Below are 27,539 nucleotides of genomic sequence, written 5' to 3' on the forward strand. Positions count from 1 at the left end.
GCTGCTCATATTTCATGTGTCATTTCTAATTGTATCCCAAACGTAAGTAGATACTGTCCTTCTAGGAAATTGTATCAAAGGTAATGGAAGCAGCCTTCTTGAGACATTTATTTTATACTGGATTCTGCCCCCAGTAGTAGTAGTAATAGTTAACACTGCACCACAGGAAGTTGAAAGACATTTGGGGTATTGCTTTGATTATGCTTTTGTTTTGTTTTTTAAAATCCGACCTCATTCCAAAAAGGATTTGAGGCTGTTGAATCTGGGGTTAGCCTGCTCCCTTACTCCAGGGACAAAACTAAAGTAAATATAACTTTATATTTTCTGTACAGGAGATTTTCTTTACCAACCAAAACGATCTTTCGTGACTGGGAGGCATTAGAGCATTGGTCAAAGACAGCATTCTGCCTAGAGCTCCTGCTTTGAGAGACATTAATGGATACCATTTTGATATTCTGGAGCATATCTTTTTAATCCTAAATCCCACATCCAGTCATCTAGTTTTAGTATCCAAACCACTCATAACCTTCTGTACTTGGGTATTTCACCAATTGTAAGGGAAGCACAAGAAACACAAGTATCTGGGCAAATTTGTGAACTGTTGATCATTGCTGATGTTCTGAGTGAAATGGTCATGAAGAATTACCATAGAAAGTGGATCTCCCACCGCCATGTAAAGAATGGTAGTTATGAGATGATTAAGGGTGTTGATTGGTTTTTGAAGGCCAGAACCATTGGAAATCATACTATTGACAGCAGTCTAAATCATACTAAATGATTATAGATCATTGCAGGTAGCAGAAATTATTAGACAAGGCACACTCTTTCCCCTTTCTATAATGCCTGTAACTGGTTCCTTTGATATCAGGTTTATTTTGTACCAAATAAGCAGAAGGATAATAGGTTCTCATTCTAGAAAGTATTAATAATTAAGATCATATCTGTACATGCATTTACAGACAAACACATTGTTCTGGTAAATCCTAATCCTAACCTCAAATTTGATATAATGACAGCAATAGCCAGGGGAGAATTTGGCCAACAGATTTTGTTCAATATACAGGGAAATATATTTGGCCAAGGCTTATGACTGCCCTGATAAAATATTAACTCATATGACTCCTTAAGGTCTCTGGGCTCCCACCATGTATGACCATGCAAATATGTTATTCCTTGAGAAATTCCTTTAATTGGGAGGACTCCCTTCACTCACGAGTTAAAAAAACAAAAACTTTGGGGCTTGCTAGGTGGCGTAGTGATTAAGGCCACACCCTCTGCTTCTGCGGCCTGGGGTTCATGGGTTCGGATCCTGGGCACTGACCTACACAATGCTCATCAAGCCACCCTGTGGCGGCATCCCATGTAAAAAATAGAGGAAGATTGGCACAGATGTTAGCTCAGGGACAATCTTCCTCAAGCAAAAAGAGGAAGATTGGCAACAGCTGTTAGCTCAGGGCCACTCTTCCTCACCAAAAAACCAAAACCTTGTAGCAAGTTGTAATAGCAGTAGAGATTTAGACTAGGAAACACCTGAAAAATCTTTCTCATTGAGTGCAAGAGAATTTCACATACGATAAAATTATTTCCTTTCCAATTTAAATGCAGTTATTAGAAAATTAGTCTCTGCAGCCAATGTTTCCAAGGTTGTCCCCTAACGGCCCTCCTCCTTACATATAATTTCTCCTCTATCATTTACCTATATTCACACGTAGTTTGAGTCTATTGATGAATTTAGGCCTTTTTGAAAAAAACTGAAATTCTTCCCTTAATCCTATTCATTTCCCATTGACTCACAGCCCTCTGTACAGTCAGTCAGAACACTGGAAAACTTGCAAATGAAGCATGTGGATTAGAAACATCTACAATAGATACAGAACCTTATGTTGGTCATGTGCTGATATCCTGAGGAGTGAGGTGTCTATAAAGGATTATCCCAGGAACTGGGAAAACTCACTCTCGTTCCAAGAATTCATTTTTGCTTCTTTGATTTGGTAAGATCGCTTCACTCCTATGAGAGGGGGGTGGTGGTTGCCTCTAGCTATATTCAACATTATTCCAGTTTCTCCCCATGGCGACTGAGGGACATTCTGATTATATAAACGAGAGTATGTTGGGGCTGGAGCTAAGAAGTCCTACAGAACGCCGAAAAGGGGTTCAAATTCTTTAAGCACTCCTTCCTCCTCCCAGTCCCCAAGTCACGCACCAGCCGGGTCCAAGATGGCTTCCCAGAAACAGGTACCTAAATGTTGTTTTAGTTTAGAGCGCCCCCAACGGCGGGGGTCAAAAAATATGCTGTGAGGCCTGAACGCCTGTAAACTGGGCCATCAGAAGTGAGCTGCCGCCAGATTTTATTTTCAATCAGGCATTATCTGTGGTTGCCTACGTACCCTTCTCAGCCTTTTAGGACCTCCCACCCTCAAGAGACTTCCTGAATGACACTCACACTACCCTGCTGGAAGAGGCCGGGCATCGGCCCTGCCATTGGTGGGTCGGAGCGTAGGTGGGCGGAGCCGAAGGAGAATGGACTACTAGCAAGCCAGGTTGAGAGGAGGGCTGGCCATGCTCCGCCGGAAGGCGCCTTGTTCTCCGAAAGGGTGAGTTGAAACGCTCGCTGGCTGGAAAGGAAGCCCCAGGACTTATTCAGGTAGGATTCCCGCTCACACCCGCTGCTCAGTGCTGGTCCAAGAGTGCTTGCAAAAGCTAAAGCTCTTAGAACTGGTTTCAATAACTCATCCTCCTCCTCGCTCCCCCGCCCCCTGCCCGTCCCCCGGTTGTGAGGGATCAGGTGCTGGGTGATGCTCTGGACTGAACCATTCTCCTTTGTGAGAGGCCGGGGGAGAGGGCGGCTGCCGGGCCACAGGGCCCGAGCCCGGACGGGCCGCGCGGGGGGCTGCGCCGGCCGCTGTGGAGTTTTTAGGGCTTGTCATTGCCTACCGGGCGTGGTGTAGATTTGAGGCAGCTTCTGGTTCTCCTTGCGCCTTCAGAGGAGGGAAAACTCCCCGGCTCCGTTTGGTTACTCCATACTTGGACTCACAAGTGGGAGGTTAGGGGGGTTTTCTTTTTTCTTTTTCATTTTTGCTTAGTTTTTGTATTCTAATAATAAAGGTGGGTAGGAAAGCTTGGGATGCGCGTGTGCAGATTAATATACCTTCTTAGGTGTAATTTCTGTGGGTCTTTGGGAGAGAAGAGCTGGGTATTGGCGAGTGTTTAGAGATGGTGGGAAGAGAGGAGCTCAAGCTTTGCACCTGCATTGACAGGTCTGCAGAGCTCACTGGTTTTCTGTTGCATTATGTAAACTCTTCCCTGGGAGAAGACCCCTCCCCCTGCCTAGGAGCGAATGCAATTTCTTTATTTACCTGTCCCTAGTGTCGCAGGAAATTTCCCTGCTATTGCAGCTGCTGGACAAATGCAGCAGCTCCTACCTTTTAAGGGGCAGTCCTGAAGTGATTAAGGGTTTCAAAGACGTGTTTAGTGGAGGTGTAGAGGAGTGTAGGTGTTTAGTGGACCAATCTCTTTTCAATGACTGAGCATAGTGAGCCAGAAGTCAAAGACTTAGAACTCGATGTCTTTTTCTTTTAAAGAGTAGACATGGTGGAACGCCCCAAACACAAGCCAGAGGAGCTGCATTATCGGTGTCTACTGCATCCTGCCATCACACCAGCGTCCAAAGATTATTTACTCTTCATGTTGTTCTGAGCCTATCATTTCAGTCAGGGATTCTCTGACTGGGTTATCTTTAGCATCAGCTGAGGTCCTATCTGTGTGGGGCACTTTAGATACTAGAAAGTGAGTTTGTGATTTGAATACTAATGTCCTCTGTTAGTTAATTAGATACTGTCTTCTACTTAGGAATTTCTTTTGTATTGGTCGCCAAATAGGTTTAGGTTTCAGAACAAATTGTGGTCAGCCTCTTAGGGCCAGAACGTGGGAAGCTTCTCATTGCAAGTATTTTGGAATTATCCCACCCCTTAAAAGAAGAGTTATGATGAGGAAAACAACATTGTCCATCTAAGAAGACCTGGGTTGCAAGAGTGGCATGCCAGTGGGTCTGCAAGGCAAGATGAAGGGCATTGGCCAAAGAGAGGGTAGGTATGTGTGTGAAGAGACAGGCTTGGGGGAAGGTTTAAAACTGATGAAGCAAAGGAGTAATGCACTAGGATAAGGGATTTGATGGAGCAATGTATGTGTACTTGCACAGTTCACACTTTCCCCAGGTTTGATCTGTCTTGTGCATCTGGCCTTTTGATTTTCTCAGTTCCCAAATTGACAAAATCCATTTAGACATGGATAGAATATGATAGAAATATATAGAAATCTGCTGAGCTGGAAACACACATCTTGTATTTCCTGGGACAGCCTTATCTGCAGCATAGCTGGGTGATGGAGTGGAAGAATCTTGGCATTGTCGTAACCACTACTGCAGAGCTTCAGTTGAAACAGGAAAAATTTGATGTTTTATGTGAAGAAGGGTCGAGTTTCTGACAGGTAATGTAGGATGGCGAGGGGATCATTTTTTGAAAGAAACCGTGTACACATTTTTCTAAGCAAAAGTACCATTTAAGATTAATTTCTGGGTGCCAAGAAATGTGCTTGCTTACTGAAAGAATGAGATTTGATATTCTCATGTGTGGAAAGACTGTAACATTTTCAGAGCATTCGCATGAGTGTTAAATGCTTTAAAGTTACTGTTTGTCCACAGCCCTGCAAGAGTTAAGCTATCTTCTAAGCTTACATTGAGCCTAATACCTGGGGGATAAACAGAAGACAAATATTTTTCTGGACTCTCAACCCTCACCCCTAGAAGTCCCTCGGCTGCTGGACTTGCATTTGAGCAAGTCCCTGATCTACAGGTCTTGCATGACCTACCCTACACTACTGTGACTAACCTAGCATTTACCATTTTACCTTTAGCATTTGATTCATTGATAGACTATCATTTCATATTTTACTCAGTTTAACTTTGTATATCTCCTCTTTAATTAGTTTTTTATCCTTTTCTTTACAAAGTTGGTGGTCTTCCTTTCATCCTCCTGTTAGGATTTGTTCACTTTGCTTTTTATGTTAATTCACTGACATTGTGCCTTTTTGCTTCTGTCTTGGCTGAGGCCTTTTAAGGAATGTAAAGAGACCCTGATTTTCAAGACGTGGTTTCTTTGGTACCTAGTACCCGAGTGATAGTTGTGTTTGTATATAACAGAGCTGTTGTATGAACCATTTACTATTGCCTAAAAGTTTATTTAACCATTTATTACATTCTAAATTTTATCTTGGATAATCTTTCCACTCCTTAACCTCTCAGTATTGTCTTGTGTATGCAAGTGTATGAAGTTGCAATTTAGCTTTTTTGTGTGTGTTTTCTAATTCTTTCATATTGCCTTTAAGATTTTCATTGTATTTGTATTGCAAAATAAATCCACCTCTTTGTAGTCACTAGATGTTTTAAATTTAAACTACAAAGTATATTAGTCTGTGAGATTTCTCATCAATCTGTTCTTTAGGTAACATTTTTTGTTTTTTGCCCTTTTACTGTCCATTAAAGGGCTCTTGGTTGTTTAATGTCACAAAATGGTCAACTTTAAAATATCTTAATTCTTGCTTTCAGATTGCAGCAGGAGACTTTTAAAAATAAAACACTTAGGGGCCCGCCCATTGGCGTAGTGGTTAAGTTCATGCGCTCTGCTTCGGCAGCCTGGGGTTTGCAGGTTCGATCCCGGGTGCGGACCTACACACTGTCATCAAGCCATACTGTGGCAGCATCACACATACAAAATAGTGGAAGATTGGCACAGATGTTAGCTCAGTGACAGTCTTCCCCAAGCAAAACGAGGAAGATTGGCAACAGATGTTAGCTCAGGGCCAATCCTCCTCACCAAAAAAAATAATAAATAAAAAAATAAAACACTTAATTTCTACCCACTAATGTATGTTACATGATAATCAAAAATCCAGCAGGCATAAGCCGACAGTAGACTGGTCCAGAAAATTGCTTTACATTTATCTTCAGCAGGGATGGATCAGGAATGTATTCCAAGCAGTGGAGCAGTGTAGGGAACCTAGACAATGTTCTACCCTCTTCAAATTCAGACCATTCAAGTGTATTCTCACTATTTTGTTTTTTTTTTTTTTTTTTTCCACTATTTTGTTTGAAGAGAGTTCCCAGAACAGCAGACTCACTCACATTCAAATAAAAGTACAAAAAACTTCAGAGACACCAGGGATTTTAAAAATTATTTACTCTTATCCATGATTATTAAGAAAAGATTGACTTTGTCATTGAAAGAATGAAACATCCCTGATTTTATTTCCTCTGTACATTTCCAGAGAAATTTAATGTGTATGGCTTCATTTTATTTGGTATTTTCAGACTATTTCATTTTTAAAACGTTAATTAAATGACATGCTACTGAAATTGCTAGGTAATAATAGGATTGTGCTTCTTTTCTCCCCTGTATGTCAGTACCTTAAATGTGATAGTTCTAATCCTTATGGTAATGTCCCAATATTCCAGTAATTAGTAATTTCATAATAACGCCTTTTGTTTTAAGAGTCTGTAATTCTCCTAAAACTATATTAGTGACTTTCTGAGAAAAGATATATATTAACTGAATTCTCTTTTTTTTTTGTTGAGGAAGAGTAGCCCTAAGCTAACATCCATTGCCAATCCTCCTCTTTTTGCTGAGGAAGATTGGCCCTGGGCTAACATCTCTGCCCAGCCTCCTCTACTTTATATGTGGGACATCTGTCACAGCATGGCTTGATGAGCGGTGCGTGGGGCCACGCCCAGGATCCAAACCGTGAACCTCCCAGGCCACCGAAGAGAGCTCGCAAACTTAACCACTGCACCACCAGACTGACCCTTTAACTGAATTCTTAATTTCATTTGACAGGAAGAATATTCAAGAGCTGTAAAGTCTTTCTTGTTTCTCAGATTGTCTCTCATGGTCATTATAGAAACCTTTGGAATATCCTGCTTTCATTTTTTCTTTCACTACATACTTTGGGGATACACTACATCTTTGAGAATTATTTCTTTGGGAAATAATGGGTGTTCAGAAGTACATTGTCCCATTAGTGATATGGGAATTTCTTTTTGGTAGGTTCTAGAAGAAACCAGTGGTTTCAAAAGTTTGGTTGCCTATTTACAGCCCAAATCATAGCAAGATTTTGTAATAGAATACGATTTTATCAGATCTACATCTACCCAAGTAAACTGAATGACTGGGAAGATTTTTCTGGATTTTTGAATAGGGGCTACCAAGGTGCGTGAACACTGGACTTTTACTTGGTGTTTATTCCTCATTGCTTCTGCTCAGTACTCAGTCATTTTTTTTTTCCCCTTTGTCTGGGGAGTGGAGCACATTAGTCAGCTCTTTGTTTATTTACACATCAATTCTCCAATAAACTGTATTGCTTTTGCCTGTTTTTCAGGTGTGCCTCCGGTTGGGGGGACCTTTATCACGAGGTCTTAAGTATATATAGGTAATGGTCCCTTCCATTCACTGTTCTCCTGAAAGTCATGGGAGTCAAAAGTTGAGGCAGCTGGATCTGGGCATGTATCTACCAAGAGACAGCCTCGTCAGTCAGAGAACTATAAGTTCCCATAAGCAGGCACTGTGAAGTAGATGGAGTGCTATGACACAGACACTGGCATCATTCCTACTAACACACAAATGATTAATTGAATTACCTGGATGTTGCCCTAGACACCAGTGCTGGTTGAAGTCTTTTCCATGGTTTTGAGGTTAAAGGATTGTACTGCTTTCTCAGCACAGTAGTACTAGAGTCCTTTCATCTTGCCCAGCAGTCCTGCTATTCTCATTGTGAAACTTTTACATCTGTTTCAGTATCCCACCATTCTGCTTAGCAGATCAGCTCAGCCAAGTCTCTAAGGAGTAATTTTGCTTTGAGAGAAACCTTTGGTAGTACTCTTTTCAAATTATTGGACAGGGAATAATAAACTGCTTTTTATTTGCCTACTATCTGCCAAACATTGTACATTATCTTTTAAGCTTAGTAATAACCCTGAAATGTATGTGATGTTAGCTTCATTTTACAGAAGAGAAAAAATGAGACAGTGAGGTTAGGTAACTTAACCAGGAGGGGGACTCTGGTCTGTTGGACTTCAAAGCCCCATTCATTATCCAGCCTCCCCCCATTTAAAAGTTCAGTGCTGGGCCGGCCCCATGGCGTAGCGGTTAAATGCGCGCGCTCCGCTGCTGGCAGCCCAGGTTCGGATCCCAGGTGCGCACCGACTCACCGCTTGTCTGGCCATGCTGTGGCGGCGTCCCACATAAAGTGGAGGAAGATGGGCACGGATGTTAGCTCAGGGCCAGTCTTCCTCAGCAAAAAAGAGGAGGATTGGCAGATGTTAGCTCAGGGCTGGTCTTCCTCACAAAAAAAAAAAAAAAGTTCAGTGCTCACCCCTGTGGGAAAACTGTCTTTGACCACAACATTAGACACGTAGGCATTCGGTAACTGGTTCAAGCTGTACCTTTAGCAGTTGTAGAACTTGGAGAATGTAAAATTTCTTTTTGTGTCTCTGTCTGCTAAAAGGAAAAAAAGAGTAATATTTTGTTTCTTTTATTTAACTTAGTATTTTGAAGATAAGATTATGTAAAATACTTTAAGCTTTACACTTGGTCAGACTTTCAAATAACTCCATTTTTCAGCCAATGCAAGTCAGACAAGCTCACTAAATTTTCATTAGTCCTTTGTCACTGAGGTCATTTTTTGTGCCTGGAGGCACAAGTGTGATAATAACAGTGCTTTATAATGTTTCTTCAACCCCATCACACACGCTTTTGTAACATAAATGTTACAATGAAGACAATCCCTCATAAACAATTAAAAAATATTTATATTTTTCTGTTAGGCTGAACAAATGTATGTGTACTTGACCCAGTTAAAGTAGAGCATGCAAGAGTGGTGTGGGGGAGCATAAAGAGGACCAGAACTCTGTTACCTAAATTATATGTATTGTTACTTATACTGGATGCCAAAAGTGGCATCATACAAAGTGGATATATTGAGCCAGTTAGATATTCCTCATCTGGAACCAGAATGTTATTTTCATCTTGGTGACCATGTGCCAGTGAAGGGAACTTCTCCAGATCCAATCTAACTTGACCTAAGGGCAGTGATCCTTAAACATTAGCCTCTTATTTTCTGTCTTTAGACTTAGGCCAAAACTCCAGGTTTTACGGAAAAAAGTCTACAGTGAGGGTGACTTAAAAATGAATCCATGCTCTATTTTTGAGTCACGGATATAGTGTCATCCATTCGCTTCTTGCCACGGCTTTAAATTGGCCACCACTGAGGCTTTATGGTCCCAAGCCCAAAGGAGATAACTAAAATTTCATTACTTTCAACAGTGATTATCATTGTCTTTTATGTGTATTGCATACAGCCCCTTTTACTTTACTTTACATTAAAAGCGGTGTCTGCTGCAGCCTAAAAAGTGAAGATGCTTTTGATTTTATAATGCCTCTTCTGAATGTTTCTGGTAGGAAATGTGCCACTGCCCGTTTACTATCTCTGCAGTCTGAGGGAAGCCCTTGCTTTTGCTCAGGAACCTCCCCCTTACCCCTCTGCAGCCCCACTCCCACACACCTTTGACTGGAAGTTGAAAATGCATTCCTTCAACAGAAGTACATTGAGTGCCCATTACTACCTGATAATCAAAGGGAATATTGTAGTGAACAAGTCATACACAGTCCTTGCCCTTGTGAAACTTGCATTCTAATATGAGGGGAGTGGACACCGCACAATTATATAATCAGTTATTCAATCTCTACTACAAAAAAGAAGTTATGGATGTTATAAAAGAATTTTTAAGAGGGGCATGTAACCTAGTTACATAGTATAATGGGGTGGTTAAGAATGTGATTTCTGAAGCCACACTGCCTAAGTTTGAATCTGGCACCACTTTTCACTAGCCGTGGGATGTTGGGCAAATTACTTATCTCTCTGTGCCTCAGTTTCCTCATCTATGAAATGAAGATAGTTATTTTAGGCTTAAGAAAATTCAGTGTTAGTACATTTTCATTGTTTAGAAGAGTGCCTGGCATGTAATGTACACTCAATAAATTTGCCTATTTTTTGTCCTGGGAGGGTCAGGGAAAGCTTTTCTTTGAAATGGTGATGTTGAAATGGCTTTGAAGGATAAGTAAGAATTAAATGGGCATGGGCCGGCCCCGTGGCTTAGCGGTTAAGTGCGTGCACTCCGATACCAGCGGCCTGGGGTTCGGATCCCGGGCGCGCACCGACGCACCGCTTGTCCGGCTATGCTGAGGCCGCGTCCCACATAGAACAACTAGAAGGATGTGCAGCTATGACATACAACTATCTATTGGGGCTTTGGGGGAAAAATAAATAAATAAAATTAAAAAAAAGAATTAAATGGGCAGGATGGAGGGGAACCAGTTAGAAGACAATTGCAGTAGTCCAGGGAAGTGAGGATGGTAAATTGATCCAGACTGGCAATAGAGGCAGAAGTGGATGGATTTGAGGGATACTTAGGAGGTAAAGGTAGGATTTAAAAATATTGGATATAAAGGCTGGCCCCGTGGCGTAGTGGTTAAGTTTGGCGTAGTGGTTAAGTTTGGCGTAATGGTTAAGTTTGGCGTGTTCTGCTTCAGTGGCCCAGGTTCGCGGGTTCGGATCGTGGGCGCGGACCTGTACCACCCGTCAAGCCATGCTGTGGCAGCGACCCACATACAAAATAGAGGAAGATTGGACAGATGTTAGCTCAGGGCTAATCTTCCTCAAGCAAAAAAAAGAGGAAGATTGGCAACAGATGTTAGCTCAGAGTGAATCTTCCTCACCAAAAAAAAAAAAAAAAAAAAAATTGGATGTAGGTGGTAAGGAAGAGTTTCTGGTCTCTGCAGCCATGACTGAATAGGAGATGCTGGGGGATGATTACCCTTTGTGTGTGTACGTGTGGTGGTAGGGATGGAGGAGACTAGAGAGACTACCAAGGAATCAGTCTCCTTGAGGTCATAAGCCTCTTAGAGAATTGGACAGATGGGTCAGCCAAAGAGACTGGAGAGACTACCAAGAGCTATCGAGTAAGCAAGTGGATATGCAGGTCTGGAGTTCGGAGTTGACATCTTACCCAGAGGTATAAATGAGAGACTTAAGCATATAGATAATTTGTTGAAGAAAATAATGAGTAATAATTGAAGCCATGTATGTGAATTAGACATTCTTGAAAAGAAGTATAGAAGGAGAAGAAAAGAGGGCCTAGGACCAAAGCTTGGTGAACTTTTAACAATTAAATGCTGGTAGAGGAGAAGAGTAGCAAAGGAGAAGTGATCAGAGAGGTAGAAGAAAAACCAAAAAAGTATGATGTCCTGGAAGGCATCCAAAAAATGTGTTTGAGGATGGGAGTGGATTTTCTGAAATCTTTATGACCCTTCCTTGGATCCCTAAGAGTCTTAACTTAGGTCTCTCACTACTCAAAGTTGGACACTAGTGCCTTAGAACATCTATAGCAGGTGTAGGTTGACTGAAGCCAGTTAGTTGAACATGATCTTCAGACTCTAGAATCTAAAGTGTAGTTATTTCTGTTTGCCTTAAATTAGATTTAATATAGAGGAAGAGAGAGCTAGAGTGCACAGTCAAGTTCATAGATATTAGCCTGCTGAAATTAACGAGTTATTTTGGAGGCCATTAATCTTGGTAATGATCCCCTCTAAGGCTGGTTAGCATCTTCTAGGTAGGTAGAGACATTGGCAAAAACAAAATTTTTTCCCAACTATCTATCCAGCAACATTTGTTGAGTACCTCCTAGGACATAGTGGTTATATCCCAAATATTGTGCTAGATGTTTCATTAATCCTCATTAATGGCCCTGTAACTTGATCCCCCTTTGTACAGGGGAATGAACTAGACTCAGAATGGTTATTTTACTTGATGGGATAGAAATTTGAACCCAGGTCCCTCTTACTTCAAAGCTCATTATACCTTCATGAACAAATATAACTAAAATACAGAGTAGGAGGTAATTATCCTAAAAGAGTACTTAACAAAAATACTATGAAAGCTCATATGGGACTGCTTACTTTGGGTTTGACAATGAAAAGTAGGAATCAAGAGGCTTTCAATTATTAAATCCAATGGATGTTTTAAAGTTCTTATATTCTTGGACATTTTTGCTTTGTTCACTAGAATTGATCACTCTTTTGCCCTGCAAAACTCTGCTCTCTCTGCTTCTGTGACATTGCACTCTTCCTTCTGTAGCATTTCCTTCTCTGCCTGCTTAGTCGGTGTAGCTTATTCTGATTCTTAAATCCTGATGTTCTCCTGGGTTTTTCCTTAGCTTTTCTAACTCTACACCAAAAATTTCAACAATTGGATTTCCAGCTAAGTGTTTTGTTTAGCCTGCATAGTGTTTAAAACATTTTTTTAAAAATCAATTATCTACATTTAAAACCTAGAAGATTTACATAAGACTCTGTATTTCTGGATTTTGAAAAATCTGAAGTTCTCTCTCAATCTTGGATGTGTGTTTCCATATGGCAACACTTAACTAGAGCTGAATAGCATCTACTCCCTTTGGAATGGCCATGGATTCTCCAGTTCTTTACAGACCCCAACATTCTTTCTTGTCTCCCCCACAGTATTGGTGTAGTTTTTCGTGTACTTCCTCTGCTCACCACACTCCCTGGGTAATGTCCTCTCTTAAAACTGCCATTTATATACTAATAACTCTAAATCTATCACCAAGCCAACTTTTAGTTTTATACATCCAACCTCCTACTGAATAGCACTACTTAATGTGCCATAGGCAACTTAAACTCAATATGGCTGAACTCATCTTTCCCTCTAAACTCCAGGTTCTGCTGATTTTTACCCCCTATTACTTGGCTCTATCCCTTCCTTCCCATCATTACCTTTTGAACCACATTGCTATGATTCAGGCCCTACTCATCTTGTCAGGATTCTGGTTGCAAGCAACAGAAATCGTCTTTTGGCTAACTTACACAGAAAGGGAATTTATTGGAAGGATATTGTATGGCTTACAAAATCAATGGGAATGCTAAAGAACCTGGTTTAGAAAACGATCTGAAACCAAGGGAGGTCAGAGACATGGAGAACATGTCTAAGAGAACCTGGCCAAGATCACACCACTGAACAGTCTCTTTAGGATGCCGCAGTAGAATTTTAGTGTCTGCCATTGCTGAGTATTGTCTAACTCATTAGTTACCTCTGCAAAGTCAAAGTTCTCCACAGGAGTGCCAGTTAAACTAGCCTAGGTCATGTGTGTACTTCGTCTCTGACAGGAAGAGGAGGTGGAACCCCACTCTACTTCCCACCTCCCCCCACCCCAGCTCTATAGGGAGGTAAGATCCAGCCTCCCATTGAAGACTCTTACCTTGAGCTATTCCCCCAATATAGGAAGGGGCTTTTGGTTGCTGAATAGAAAAAAAATCAGCCAATATCCACTATACAACTCTTTTCTGGACTACCACAGCAGCCTCCTAACTTAATCCTGTGTTCTCTGTCTCCTCATCTGGCAAATCTATTCTCTATCCAACAGCCAGTGTTAGCTAACCAAAATGCGGTTCTGATCATGTCATTCCGTGTTTCAGTGGCTCCTCATCTACCTATAAGAAAGTGCTTTAACGTGGCGTTCAAGGCCCTCCTTGAAGGGTCTGGCCCTTACCTATCCCTTCAATCTCATCTCCCTCTAATTTCTTCTTTGTGACTTACACTTTGGCAAGAATGAACTACAGAACTACTTGTTTCCTCTACATGTCTCATGCTGTTTCTCATTGCTGTGCTTTGCTTTGCCTCTTCTCTTACTGTCCCTGCTGCTTGAATACCCCTTTCCTGTAGCCCACCTTACCTTCCCTAATTAACTCCTCCTCATCTGTTAAGAAACTACTTCCTTGATAACTTTTCTTCCTAAGTCCCTTTCATCTGTGTTCCTGTATTAGCCCCCTGCTTATTTCATTGCATGTATCACCTTGTATTATCATTGTTTACATTTGTCATTATTGTCATAGTCCCTACTCTTCACCCTCTCCCCACATATATACACAAGTATACTCCTACCTAGTTGTGAGTTCTTTGAGGATAGAGATTATGTCTTATTCATCTTTGGTTCTCAAATACTACCACATTACTTGGTATATCATATGCTCAATAAATATTCAGATAATGAAGAGGCATTTGATGTAGATCTTAGAGGATAAGTAAGATTTTGATAAGGCAAAGAAATGAAATAAAGATGGCATATAATTTGAAGGCAATAGCATTAGGCTGTTGAGGTGAGAAAGGCCCAGATGAGAAAAAATATATGACACTAGTAAGTTGTCTTTTTTTTGGCTAGCATATAAGTGTATATGTAGAAGAATAGTGGGAAATAAGACTGCAAAGGAAAAATGAGGTCTTAAGATTTATCTCTTAAGTAACAGGGAATCTTTGAAAGTTTTGAAGCAGGAGACTGATTTGGCCATACTGTGTTTTAGGAAATTAATCTTGTAGCAGAATGGATTTGTAAGGGCAGAGATCAGTTATGAGGCTTCTTTCTCTTGCATAAGCAACTGCATAATTAAAGAAGTGGCAGCAGAAATAGAAGAGTCAGATATATGGATCCTAACTTGGCCTCTTAGTTTCTTAGTTGAATCACTGAACTAACTCTCTAAGCCTCGGTTTTCTCATCTGTACAAGAGGGCTGACTTGATATGATTGCCGAAGTCTTTGCCAGCTCCAAAATCTGGCTGTGATATATTGCAAGAGGGTCAGTAGGACTTGGCAAATGATTGGATGGTAGATACAGGAAGAGGGTTCAGAGACACCTTTGAGGTTTTGTCCCTGAGTGAATGGGAAAACAGTATTGCTGTTTACAGGAGTGGCAATTGGATGTTCCTAGCAATAGTGGTAATGCTAGGATCTTTAAAAATAAGAGATCTAAGGCCAAGTTGATCTTCCTCATTTGTGTCCTAGAGTACAGAAAATAGGATTTCAATATTGGGGATGGTTATGTTTCAGGGGAAACTGGTAGTCAGGAAGTAAGAAGCTGTTTTTAATAAGTTTACTTTGGGAGATTTAAGCTTGCATAACATCATTCTGAGGTTGACTAGTCTCATTGGAAATGAGGGTGGTCTCAAGTGGCATTGCAAAGTGGACACTGGCCAATGTGTCAAACAGGCTGAGTTTCAAGAGAAGTGAGGTGGGGGTGAGAGACCAGGTTTGGGGGTGAGGAGTAGGTGTGTGTTTTGGAGGGGAGGAGGCTGAGAATTGTTACAGGGCACCAGGGATTACTTTGTAGAAAGAGATACTGTTGCCTAGGGATTGGAGTATCAAGAATGCAAACCAGCATTATGGGTTGTGGCAGAAAGAGTGCTTTATCTTTTAGGAGTAAAAGTCCCCATGTCCCAGCAACTGGGCTGACTCACTCCTGTGATGGAGGGAAGGTCTGGCCCTTTTAATGGGTAATGGGATAAGGTGTAGACACTGCAGCACTGCAGTTGACAGGGCTGCTAGAAGGCAGGGGATTGAGAGGGAGGTGGAGTTGGCCTAGTGTGGAACCTTCCCTCCCGAGTTTATGCTCTTTGGTGTGCAGAATACAGTGTAGGTGGTAGGGAATTAACCCCTGGACTAGTTTCCCCTAGCAAGAGACTATTCCTCTGGCCAGGCCCCTTTTTTTCAAGCAAGCTGCAGGCTTCGCCTGGGCCCTAGAAACCGGATAGGCCTCTCCGTGCGCTCTCAACCTAACCCGTGGTGGCAGGGGAGGGGGAAGTTCCGTGTAGTCCCTCCCTTTGCGCTGTTTTGCGTCCTTGCGTTTCTGGTGAGTGGCAGTCGAGTTTAGCCAGTGAGGACGCGGGGCGGGCAGGAGCATCACGTTAGGTTGCGCAGGAGGAGGGGGAACTGGTGCTGGAGAGACAGCGAGAGGGGCGAACCGGCCCCCCACGGCCACTGCAGGTAAAGGCACCTCTCTTACCCGGCTCGGGTGAGGCACAGCTCCTTTTCTCCTTCAGGGCTTGTCGAGCCTTCCAGCCTGTAGCTTCCGCCCTAACATTGCTCCCACCCGGGCATCCACACCCCCCCTCCCCCCGCATCTTCCCGTCTTGGCCATCCCCACCCTGGAGGGCACCCCGCTAGCTCCCTCCCTCAAGTGCATGTACCTCATCTCCATTTTGGGGGCGCCAGTTGCCAGAAATCCGCCTCTGCTGTATGGGCCTTACTGGCACCAACACCGGCAGTATGAGCAGGTAATGTCCCCGGGTCCCGCCACCCCCACCCCCAGTCGCGTTTCCCTCTCCATCAACCCCTCACTTCCTTACCTTGCCCCTTCCTTTCTTCCCTGTGAATACATAATTTCTGTAGTTTCTCCTTGCCCCTGAACATACGTACATGCTTTTAGCTTTCATAGTTGCCTATTTTGCTTTCCCTGTTTATTCAGAAGGGCCCAATTCACCAGCCATGTTTGCCCCCAAATGTCTATGCCCCTGACTGAGGTGTGAGTGCTTTTTTCTTCAGTAATTGGGAAAACAGAAACAGAGTAGCCACACATTTGGCAGTGAGAGTAGTGAAGATAGAGAAAATGACCTAGGATCTCGATCTTCTTGAAGAAATCTCCTGAGTGGCTCCAAGTTAATAGGTCCATTTCTTATGGTCTGTGTCCTTCCGTCCTGATCCCTTGCTGGCCCTAAATTGTGATTACAGTCACCTTGGATGTTTATTTCCCGTTTCTTTATAAGATTTGAGACCCTTTGGGTCTCACAAATGTCTCCATGGTACAGTTTTTAAATCTTTCCCTTTTAAAACTATGTTGATGATTTTCATCTTAGGCCTCTGATTATTTTATTTTCAAGGGGTTTCTCATTTAAATTAAGCTGCTTCTACCCATCTTGTGTTTCAGTAACATGTGTTTATGTCTGTTTGCAGCTGATCTTCTTGAAGGGATACAGTTTCCAATAACAAGATTTATACTTTGAAGTAAAATAGTTTGTTCTGTTCCGAATCTTTGAGCAGTTAGAGGTTAAGAGGGCATGGGTGGTACTTTGTAAAAGTGCCTATTACAAAAGAAGTCCGGTATTTGTCAATATGGCATTCATTCATTATCTTCTAAGAAGATGGGCAGTACGGAGAAATCTGTAAATGGAGAATGGATGTTAGACAACTGGGATAATTTCTGTTGCAGTGTTTCTCAACCATCATAAACAATAAACTATGACAAACTCCCTTTTGAGAGACCATAAGAAATTTTCTCTCACCAGAGATGTTGATAACCCTTCCAAGGTGAAATGCTTCTTTCTCTGCCCACCCCCCACCATGTTATCTTTTACAGATCTTTACTGGCCAAGAATATTTTGTCCAATTTTACTGAATATAAGTAACCTGAACAATGAGATATGTTTTCTTTTTCCATTTGATAAATATAAAATTATGGCATTGAATACACATTTTCAAACTTCACATACCTTCCATCCCCCAGTTGAGAATCACTCCTTTGTTGAAAGGTATGGGGAGATTGAGATGGAAAAGTGTAGAGCAGAATAAAACAAAGTCCTTTATGATCAGACAGACTAGTTGTTATTGAAATAGGCAAGGGTGAGAAGACATGTAAAATAAAAATGGAAGAGTTGAGACTCTAGATTCCCCAAAAAACCAACAAGAACTATATTAAAGGTGGTAAAGCTGCAGAAGAAGATGAATTTATATTTACTTTGAGAGGAAGGAGTAGTTCCCCCTTTAAGAGGGAGGTGAGATGAAGGGCTGTTTTATGAAGTATTTAGCGTTAACTGGCTTGTTATTTGGAGATTATAGATGGGTGGCCTTGGATTTAACCTTAACTGACTAGTTTGTTCCACTTCTCCCCAATTCCCACTCCTCCAAGGTTTCTGTCATTAGTCTGGTCATTAGTTTGGAATTATGGAAAATGATTAAGTACAACCATAAAACTGTGTCTTTCCTTTTAAGCATATATATGTGTTTCTCTTTGGGGCAATGGTAGGCCAACACTGGCTTACATTCTTAATATGATAAAAGTCTGGTATGATTTATCTAGGCAGATGCTTTGCTTAGGGATATCCAAATGCTTCATATAGTTGAATGCTTAACATTTATTTATTTTTACAACCAGGGTTTGAATCATGGAAAGAGAATTTGTGGGGTAAATAAGCTTGGTAGAATAGGCCAAATGTGGATACTGTCAAGACGACCCACAAGTAGGAATAGAAGGAGGGGTGAAGAAAGTTGGAGGTATGTTGGGAGAAGGTTAAATCTTTTGAGAGTCAAAGACAACTTAAAGATGGGAGTTAGAAAAGAAGCAGGAGACTAGGATTTAGAAAGTATGTACAAGGTGAATTAGGTCAGTAGAGGTGAGTTGATGGGATGGGACTGAGAAGTAGTGAAACTTGGTCCTGTGGCATTAAGTTTTTTAATTATTGGGCCAGGCGGAACCAGAAGAAGCAGAAATTTGGCCCCAAAATTGGGAAGGAGGATAAATGATAAATGCATTGACCTTTAAAAACTTATACTTGAGTCATATGGGAGTAAGGAAATAAATCAGAAACTGTTACCCTTGTTTTTCCCATTTAAAAATGAGATCTCTCTCTGTCTGAGATTGGGCTGCTGTGGAGGGAGGGAGGGCATTTGGATGAATAAATAGCAAGGAGTCGTGGAAAGGACAAGATACTCCATGGAAGAAAAGACAGGTTATAAACTATTATCAGCATAAATTTCTAGTTAGTGGAAACTTTCACTGTAGTTTTTATATGACACATAACTGTTAGAAATTTAGTGTAACTTCTCTGACAGTGCATAGAAAGATAATAGGTGGCAATGTAGGGAATAACTAGAAAAAAGTTGATGGTAGTGTTGAGGAAATTTATAAAATTATTGAGTAGATTTTCATTAAATTAAGAAACATCCATAACTTTTCTGGTTGCCATTTTGAATAACTTTGGGACAGGTATTAGATAGTAGAGGCTGGAATGAGTTGGTGGCGTAGTTTAGCCGGGAGTGGGAAGTGATATGGATCCTGGGTGAGATTTTAAGGGTGTACAATTACTCGAGCAAGGAAGATCTTGTTTGACATTGGTGTAAATGCCATGTATACTTTGTAATTTTGACTGGTATGCGAAGTACTGATGAGTTTGTTCTCTTTTATCTATGTCTGAGTTTCTGGGATATTTACGCACATTATATTGTTTTATAAGCATAACTGGAGTGGGTTAAGGAAGGGAAAAAATAGTTTGAGAGTTACGTGAAAAAGTCTTCTTCAGTCAAGTCTATACTGTGTCGCTGGCAAATTTCTTCTCTAGCGTCTTCTAAAAGTTAGGAGAAATGATCTTATCAAGCAAGGCTTTCCTGAGTTGTCAAATATTGACATCATATGCAAAGAACAGATACTACTTTCCATATAGTTTAGTTATATGGTGATGTACTTATAATTGCTTGTCGTAGTTTTTCCTTTTTCCAGCATTTTCATAAACTTAAACCCCTAGACATGAATTTGGTAAACATACTTGTAGGTATTTGTGGGACAGTTTTTCAAGACTGGAAGCCTTCTACTGTCTTGTCTTAGAAGCAAGGAATACAATTTAGTTTCTGTAAGGGCTGAATGGTTCATTCCAGATACTACAGGCAAATATATTAATTCATTAAATATTTTTTTGAGCAACTACTGTGTATGCGATATCCTGCTGGTGCTTTAGGAATCCACAGATAAATAAGATGTGGTCCCTATCGTCAAGGAACTTTTTGTCTCTCAGGGAAAGAGGAGCTGGGCTACCATGCAGGATTGTGTAGGGTGTACATTGCACATATTCATTATCATCATCAATAGTATGTTTAGTATGACAATTTTCCAGCAGATGGCAGACAAGCATCTTGAGGAGCAGGCAGCTTTTTATAATTTGCACAAAGGAACCATTTAAGCCTTCAGAGGTTATGGATAAGAGACTCATCATTTTAGTAAAATATTAAATATAAGTGTTTTAAATAAGATGCAAACAATGCTGTGGTATTTAAGGGTGAAGGGACCAAGTCATCACAAATTGCTCTGTTGTTAAAGGGTCAGAGGTTCAGGGCTCACCTTATGGAGTAGAAGACCTTTGAGGGTGGGAAAGATTTCAGCTGGGACAGATTTTTGGGAGTGGGGCTGGGGGAGTTCCAGGCAGAAGCTACAGCATAATAGGACAAGTCATGCAGATAGGAATCACATTAAGGAAACTGTGTAGTCTAGTTAGCCTGGAAGGTAGGGTCTATATAGGAAATGATGAGAGAGAATGTTGGGAATATAAACTGGAAGTAAAGTATAGAATTCTTTGAATCCCTTGCAAAGGAAGTTTTTGATCTTAAGTATGAGAGGGGGGGAAGGGACTTGAGAATAGAAATGCTATGTATAGATTAATTGAATAAAGATTAGTATAGATTAACTAGAATAAAGGTTGCAAAACTTCCTGAGTAAAATTATAGTGTAAGCTTAGCAAGGTTGTACTGTGAGCTTGGTTAAAGGTGGTTATTTTTGCCAGTGGTAAGTAAAAGTATCTAAAATACAAGGGAAATTTATAAAGTACAATATATCTAAAAATGTTTATCTACATTCACTGAATTGCTGCTGGTATATTGTTAAGTTCTGCCAGCTTAAGAACCTGAGATAGAAGGTGAATGAATATTAAATTTCCAGACCTCCACCTAAGAATGATAATTGTAAAAAGAAATGGACAGAGACAGCTGAATGATCTCCAGAAACTTCAGGGTGTGTAGGTATAAGATCTCAAAAGAGGGATTGGTTTCTTTTTTTCTTTTTTAGTTTTAGTTTTGAAGCAGAAATACGGGTGTTCTTTTTGCTGTGTCTCTATCCTCAGATTACCTCATATTTCTCTCCTCTCTTATTATTTTGATGCTATTTGATATTAAGGGTAATACCTAAGGAGGAGAAATTTTCCCTGTGGTCACCTACTTTGCTTATTTTTCATTTGTCTTCCCATAACAGGAGTTCCACCATCTTCCTCTGAAGACCTAGCCATCTTGCTCCATGAAGGTCAGGACAATCTGACATGCACTTGTTTCTTGCCTCTTTAGCTGAAGAGTAGTCCTCTTCCATTGTGTACATTTTTTTCTTAATAGGGGAGGGGAGGGGAGAGCCAGTACCCCCCCTCCCCTTCCCTCCCTAGACCTTGGGGAAGTACCCTGCATTGCTTTCCCAAGATGGCAGACCCCATCATGGATCTGTTCGATGACCCAAATTTATTTGGCCTGGACTCTCTGACTGATGACAGCTTCAACCAGGTCACACAAGACCCCATTGAGGAAGCTCTTGGACTGCCAAGCTCTCTGGATTCCTTGGATCAGATGAACCAGGATGGTGGAAGTGGTGATGTGGGGAATTCATCAGCAAGTGACCTGGTCCCCCCACCAGAGGAAACAGCCCCCACAGAACTTCCCAAAGAATCAACAGCTCCAGCTCCAGAATCTTTAACCTTGCATGATTATACCACTCAGCCTGTCAGCCAGGAGCAGCCAGCCCAACCTGTCTTACAGACACCGATGCCAACATCAGGACTTTTGCAGGTCTCCAAGAGCCAGGAGATCCTGAGCCAAGGGAATCCTTTCATGGGTGTCTCTGCCACAGCTGTCTCCTCCAGTAGTGCTGGAGGGCAACCACCTCAGTCAGCCCCTAAGATTGTTATCCTTAAGGCCCCACCAAGCTCCTCAGTCACTGGTGCCCATGTGGCACAAATTCAGGCCCAAGGTATCACCAGCACAGCTCAGCCTCTGGTGGCTGGCACAGCCAATGGTGGAAAAGTCACTTTTACCAAAGTGCTAACCGGCACGCCCCTTCGACCAGGTGTTTCTATTGTCTCTGGTAATACAGTGTTGGCCGCCAAGGTCCCTGGGAACCAGGCTACTGTTCAGCGCATTGTCCAGCCCAGCCGACCAGTAAAGCAGCTGGTCCTACAGCCAGTTAAGGGTTCAGCTCCTGCTGGAAACCCTGGGGCCACAGGGCCCCCACTGAAGCCTGCAGTTACACTGACCTCTACACCTACCCAGGTGACTTGAGTGAAAGGGGGAGGTGAATTGTGGTTTAGTAGAGGGCCCAGCAACTGTGTGAGCAAGAGCCCATGAGAGCTATCTCCAGGAAATCCTGTTAGAATTCCGTCTTTGCTTTTTATCAGTTAGTGTTGGCAGCCACGTACTTATTATTTACCAGGTGGAGGCAGTTAGTATTAACATATTTTTTGAGCTCTTACTACATGTTTATACTGTGCCCAGCTAGGGCTGAACAAGACAGCACAGTCCCTGTCCTTACAGAGCTCACAGTCTGCCGGGAAAGACAGACATTAAACAAGATTTCACAATGATGTATGATATAAGGTTTTATGAGAAATATAGGATGCTATGGGAACAAAGAATCATTTTTGAAAAAATATGTTTGTTTGTATTTGCAAGACTTATAGAAGCTATATGTATCTTTCCCCTCTTCTTACTACTAAGATTGTCCTCCTCTGACTCTGCCCAGTGAAAAGGCTAGTTTCTTTTGTGAGAAAGTAGAGGCTCTAGCCTCTGAATAAAGGGCCAAAAGAGTTTGAGGGGCAGGGGGCCAGTATTAAGATCAGTATCTTTCCCCTCTTCTTATTACTAAGATTGTCCTCCTCTGACTCTGCCCAGTGAAAAGGCTAGTTTCTTTTGTGAGAAAGTAGAGGCTCTAGCCTCTGAATAAAGGGCCAAAAGAGTTCGAGGGGCAGGGGGTCAGTATTAAGATCAGTAGGACCAGTGGAAAGAAGCTATAAGGAGGTGAATTTCAGCCCCATATAAAGACTTTTGTTCTAATAGATTTCCAAAAAATGGAATGACTGCCTTAAAAGATAGTAAGCCTCCCATCAGGAGTTTTCCAAAAATAGGCTTGATACCCACTGGGTAGAGGTGTTATAGAAAAGATCCTATCAGGACAGGATAGGAGGATGAACAAAGTGAATTGTACTTTGTCTTCTGACCCTCAGTTTTTATGACTCTAGGATGAGGAAAACTGGTGGCTATTTAAGGATATACCATTCTTTAATGTTGTACCTTTCTTGCAATTTCCTTTCTTCATTCTAGGGTGAATCGAAACGCATCACCCTGGTCCTCCAGCAGCCACAGTCTGGAGGTCCCCAAGGACACCGGCATGTCGTGCTAGGGAGTCTACCAGGCAAGATAGTGTTACAGGGTAACCAGCTGGCAGCCCTGACTCAAGCCAAGAATGCCCAGGGTCAGCCCGCCAAAGTAGTAACTATCCAGCTGCAGGTGCAGCAGCCACAGCAGAAAATCCAGATTGTACCACAGCCTCCGTCATCACAGCCACAGCCCCAGCAGCCACCCTCAACCCAGCCAGTGACTCTCTCCTCTGTGCAGCAGGCTCAGATAATGGGACCAGGACAGAGCCCGGGACAAAGACTTTCAGTACCACTCAAGGTGGTGCTGCAGCCACAGGTGAGACTTAAACAGTTAGGAAGAAAAACAGACCTCTTAGTCCTTTGCTGTCACCCTCAGCAACCACTCATTGTTGAATGTGGGGCCAGTCTAGAGTCATAACTCTGAACTGAGATGCAGACTTTTATTTCTTTCACCCATGGAAACCTTGTTTTAATTATATCATGAAAAGATTTGAGGGTTATTATTGGGTTTGGGATAAGAGGTGGTTTATCTGGTATTTGTCTTTTTTTTTTTTTTGCTGAGGAAGGCTCGCCCTGAGCTAACATCTGTTGCCAGTCCTCCTCATTTTTTTTCTTGAGGAAGGTTAGTCCCAAGCTAACATCTGTGCCGATCTTCCTCTATTTTTTTGTATGTGAGTTGCCACCACAGCATGGCTGATGAGTGGTATAGGTCTTTCCCTGGGATCTGAACCCATGAACCCGGGCCACTGAAGCGGAGTGTGTGGAACTTGAACCACTCAGCCATGGGGCCGGGCCCTGGTATTTGTCTTTGAACTGTTCCATTTACAATCTTTTCCTAATACTTTGTGAAATAAAAATGATTCGAAATATCCTCTCATTTAAAAGATAAAGAAATAGTCTTAAAGAAGTCAAGTGATTATCACTCCTCCCACCCCCTCAGGGAGGTAAAGGTAGGCCAAGAGTAGAATTTGAATTTTTTTTACTTTTAGCCCAGAGACCAGTATTCTCTCTATTGTTTGAAATTTTTCTAGAATAATGGAGATGGATATTGACATTAGGAGCATGGCTAAGGGATTCGACGTTTAATTTGGCACAATTCTTGCCTTTTCTCACCCCTTTCCCACCAAAAAACACTTTTTTTTTTTTAATCTGTCTAGGTTCACTAAGACTTGATCTGAGTTTAGTTCATGAGGAATTAGAGGACTAAAGTTTCTAGCCTACCTGCTTCAGAGGTGGGTTTTATTTAAGCCATTTAGTTACAAGCATGTTGAAATTTTAGTATCTTTATTTCTATAGGCTAGCTCTTCTCAAGGGGCCTCTTCTGGGCTCTCAGTAGTTAAAGTTCTAAGTGCCAGTGAAGTGGCAGCTCTGTCCTCACCAGCAAGCTCTGCTCCCCATACCGGAGGCAAGACAGGAATGGAGGAAAACCGCAGGCTGGAGCACCAGAAGAAGCAAGAGAAAGCAAATCGGATTGTAGCAGAAGCCATTGCTAGGGCCCGTGCCCGGGGTGAGCAGAACATACCTCGAGTCCTGAATGAGGATGAGTTGCCCAGTGTTCGGCCTGAGGAGGAAGGTGAAAAGAAACGCAGGAAGAAGAACAGTGGGGAGAGGCTCAAGGAAGAAAAGCCAAAGAAGAGCAAAACATCTGGTGCCTCCAAAACTAAGGGCAAGAGTAAGCTAAAGTGAGTACCAGCCATTGCTATTTTGATGGGACATTTGAGGGCAGTGTATTCATTTTTAAATTAGTTTTGAAGGAACGACTTGTATTTAGTAGCAACATAGTTCAAGGTGATCTGTCTGTCATGGAAGATAATAAGGCCTTTCTTTTCTCTGTCCCAATGCTTGTATGATTTGTTAAACAGAAATTTGCAAATTTTCATAGTCTGAAAGAGAAACATTAAGGCATAGCAAGGATAGCCAATCATTGTGTTGGGAGTTACATTTAAAAGCTGTGACTGTGTTTTTTTATATTCTTCCTGATTTTGTATCACTGTAGTGTGAAAGAGACTTTTCACTACCCCTCTTCCTTCCACACCTGTAAAAGAGAGCTGCTGGAGTCATAGCTACCTTGTTCTTGCATCTTATCTGTGAACTGAAGATTTCATTAATGACTGTCAGCCCTACCATGGCTTGCCACATAATTCTTGTTACAATTGAGTGTCCTCTCTTTGCCTTCCATGTCTTGTAGTTTCATTCCTTTCTCCCTAGCTTCTATTCCCTGGGATTCTTTAGGCTTTGTGGTGTAATTATAATAATCCCTTATATTTATACATGATTTTTCAGCTTTAAAAAAATAAGTTTCATATCTATTGTCTTATTTGATTTTCAACAGCTGTGAGATCAAGGATTACAGATACCATCAATGTTTACAAATAAGGGAACTAATGCCTAGCTAATGATGACTGGGCCTAAAATGAGGCCTTGTAATTCTTAGTCCAGTATTCATTCTGCTGGGCTGCTGGGCAGAATGAATGAGTATCGTATGCTACCTTCCTTCAGGTATTTGTGAATCACTGGTAGCAAGGATTTGTCAAATCTGGTGAAAGGTCAGCCAGTGGTTTAGAAACCCCAGTATCTTCTTTTTTCAAACACCCTACTCAATAGCTATGTGTCCCACAGACTGAAGATCTAAACACTTCTGTCTGGAAGGTTCATTTGTGATGGTTTAGATTAATTATATTTTCTTACTCAAAAATTTTCCTTGCCCTCACTGAAAATGAATTTGGTTTTTCCTTTTTAGTACCATTACTCCTGTGGTGGGTAAGAAGAGAAAGCGTAATACCTCATCTGATAATTCAGATGTGGAAGTCATGCCTGCACAATCACCCCGGGAAGATGAAGAAAGCAGCATTCAGGTAAAAGGATCCCTAAAGAACTTAGTAGAAAATTCATGTTAATTCTGACAGATAAACCAGGAATAGATACTGAGAGACTATAAGCCTATAGAAATTTCAACACTTGTTCTAAACCAGAGATACGCCTAAAAGGTAAAAGAAGTAGACCTGGTCATGGTCATTTCTTTTCTTTTCTTTTTTTTTTTTTTTTTTTAAAGATTTTATTTATTTATTTTTTCCCCTCAAAGCCCCAGTAGATAGTTGTATGTCATAGCTGCACATCCTTCTAGTTGCTGCACGTGGGATGCGGCCTCAGCATGGCTGGAGAAGCGGTGCGTCGGTGCGCGCCCAGGATCCGAACCCGGGCCGCCAGCAGCGGAGCGCACGCACTTAACCACTAAGCCACGGGGCCGGCCCGATGGTCATTTCTTTTCAGTTTTTGTCTTTTTAGGCAAAAAACATATTACTATAAAAATAGCAATACTCATTTTCCTCAAATTCTTGTGTTTTAGAAACGAAGCAAAGTGCAGTCATGCGGCGTGATTGTTGGGGCTGTGTCTGTACTTTGGTTTCTCTTCGAACTGTCCAGCTGTCCCTTTGCCTTACCTTTTCTGCCCTCAGGGTTCTGACTCTGTGGACTGAGGTGCTTAAGCACAATGTTTTTTCCTACCTTTTGAAGATGAGAGACTTTGGAAGAGAATAAAAGAAGCTGGACCAGAAGAACTTTAGTCTTCTGTCTTTGATTCTTGCCTTACGGTACCATCTTTGGCTGCAGTTTCCAACCGTAGAAAGAACCTGGTATTAAGATTCAGGAGACCCATAGTGCTTCTCAGTAGCTCTGTGGGCTTGGCCAACTGACACTTAGCTGTGTCTGAATTCCTCATCTGTAAATGGAGGTTTGGACCAAACGAATCTGAAGTGCCTTTCTAGCTATTAATACTTATAAATGCCTCTCCTCTTTCTTAATATACGTTCAAAAATTGACAAACTGATACTTGGGTTCTTTTGGGGGAAATTAACTTGTGAGAAGAGCCAAAACATTTTTGAAAAGGAAAATGAGGCAAAAACTAGATTTAACAGACATCAGAGTATATTATGAAACAGTAATTACTAAGAGTTTGAAATAAGAAGAAATAACAGATTAATAAAAGATAATAGAGTCTAGAAATAAATGCAAATAGTTATGAGAATTTAGTATATGAATTAAAATGCCATTTTAAAGATTATTTAATAAATTATATTAGGACAACTGGCTAGCCATTTAGGAAAAAATAAATAAAACTGGGTTTCTTGTATCACTCCTTAGAAACAAATTCTAGTTTAATCTAAGGTCTAAATGTAAAAATTGAAATCATGAACTTTCTATAAAACATGGATGGATTTTTTTTATAATTCTTGAGTGGGGTAAATCTTTCTAAATAGGGTATTAAAATTCAGAATTCATAAAGTGAAAGATTGATACATTCAACTACATAAATTATGCCATGTGTAACAACAAAAAAATTCCATAAACAGCATAGTGGTTAAGAGCACACTCTGGAGCAAGATTTCCTGGATTCTCATCTTAACTCTACTAACATTGTTATCTCGG

At 41.4% G+C, this 27,539-nt stretch overlaps 1 protein-coding gene across 8 annotated transcripts in view; it reads left to right on the forward strand.

Moving 5' to 3' along the window:
* The first annotated feature begins 2,537 nt into the window (after positions 1-2,537).
* CHD8 (chromodomain helicase DNA binding protein 8) overlaps positions 2,538-27,539 on the forward strand; it is a 58,290-nt gene continuing 33,288 nt past the window's right edge. For 3 of the 8 annotated variants that reach the window (XM_014780512.2, XM_014780515.2, XM_004421274.3), the window contains exons 1-5: positions 2,538-2,644; positions 20,954-22,011; positions 23,059-23,430; positions 24,411-24,796; positions 25,855-25,969. In XM_014780512.2, the coding sequence (XP_014635998.1) occupies positions 21,169-22,011; positions 23,059-23,430; positions 24,411-24,796; positions 25,855-25,969 (1,716 nt within the window). In that variant the 5' untranslated portion in view covers positions 2,538-2,644; positions 20,954-21,168. Of the gene's footprint in view, positions 2,645-3,586; positions 4,086-15,866; positions 15,931-20,953; positions 22,012-23,058; positions 23,431-24,410; positions 24,797-25,854; positions 25,970-27,539 lie in introns of those variants that run through there. The other 5 variants (XM_014780516.2, XM_087424032.1, XM_087424064.1 and 2 more) reach the window with 5 other exon arrangements.

This window comes from Ceratotherium simum, chromosome 3 (assembly GCF_057802395.1).
Source record: "Ceratotherium simum simum isolate JZ-2026a chromosome 3, ASM5780239v1, whole genome shotgun sequence".
Lineage (NCBI taxonomy): Eukaryota > Metazoa > Chordata > Mammalia > Perissodactyla > Rhinocerotidae > Ceratotherium > Ceratotherium simum.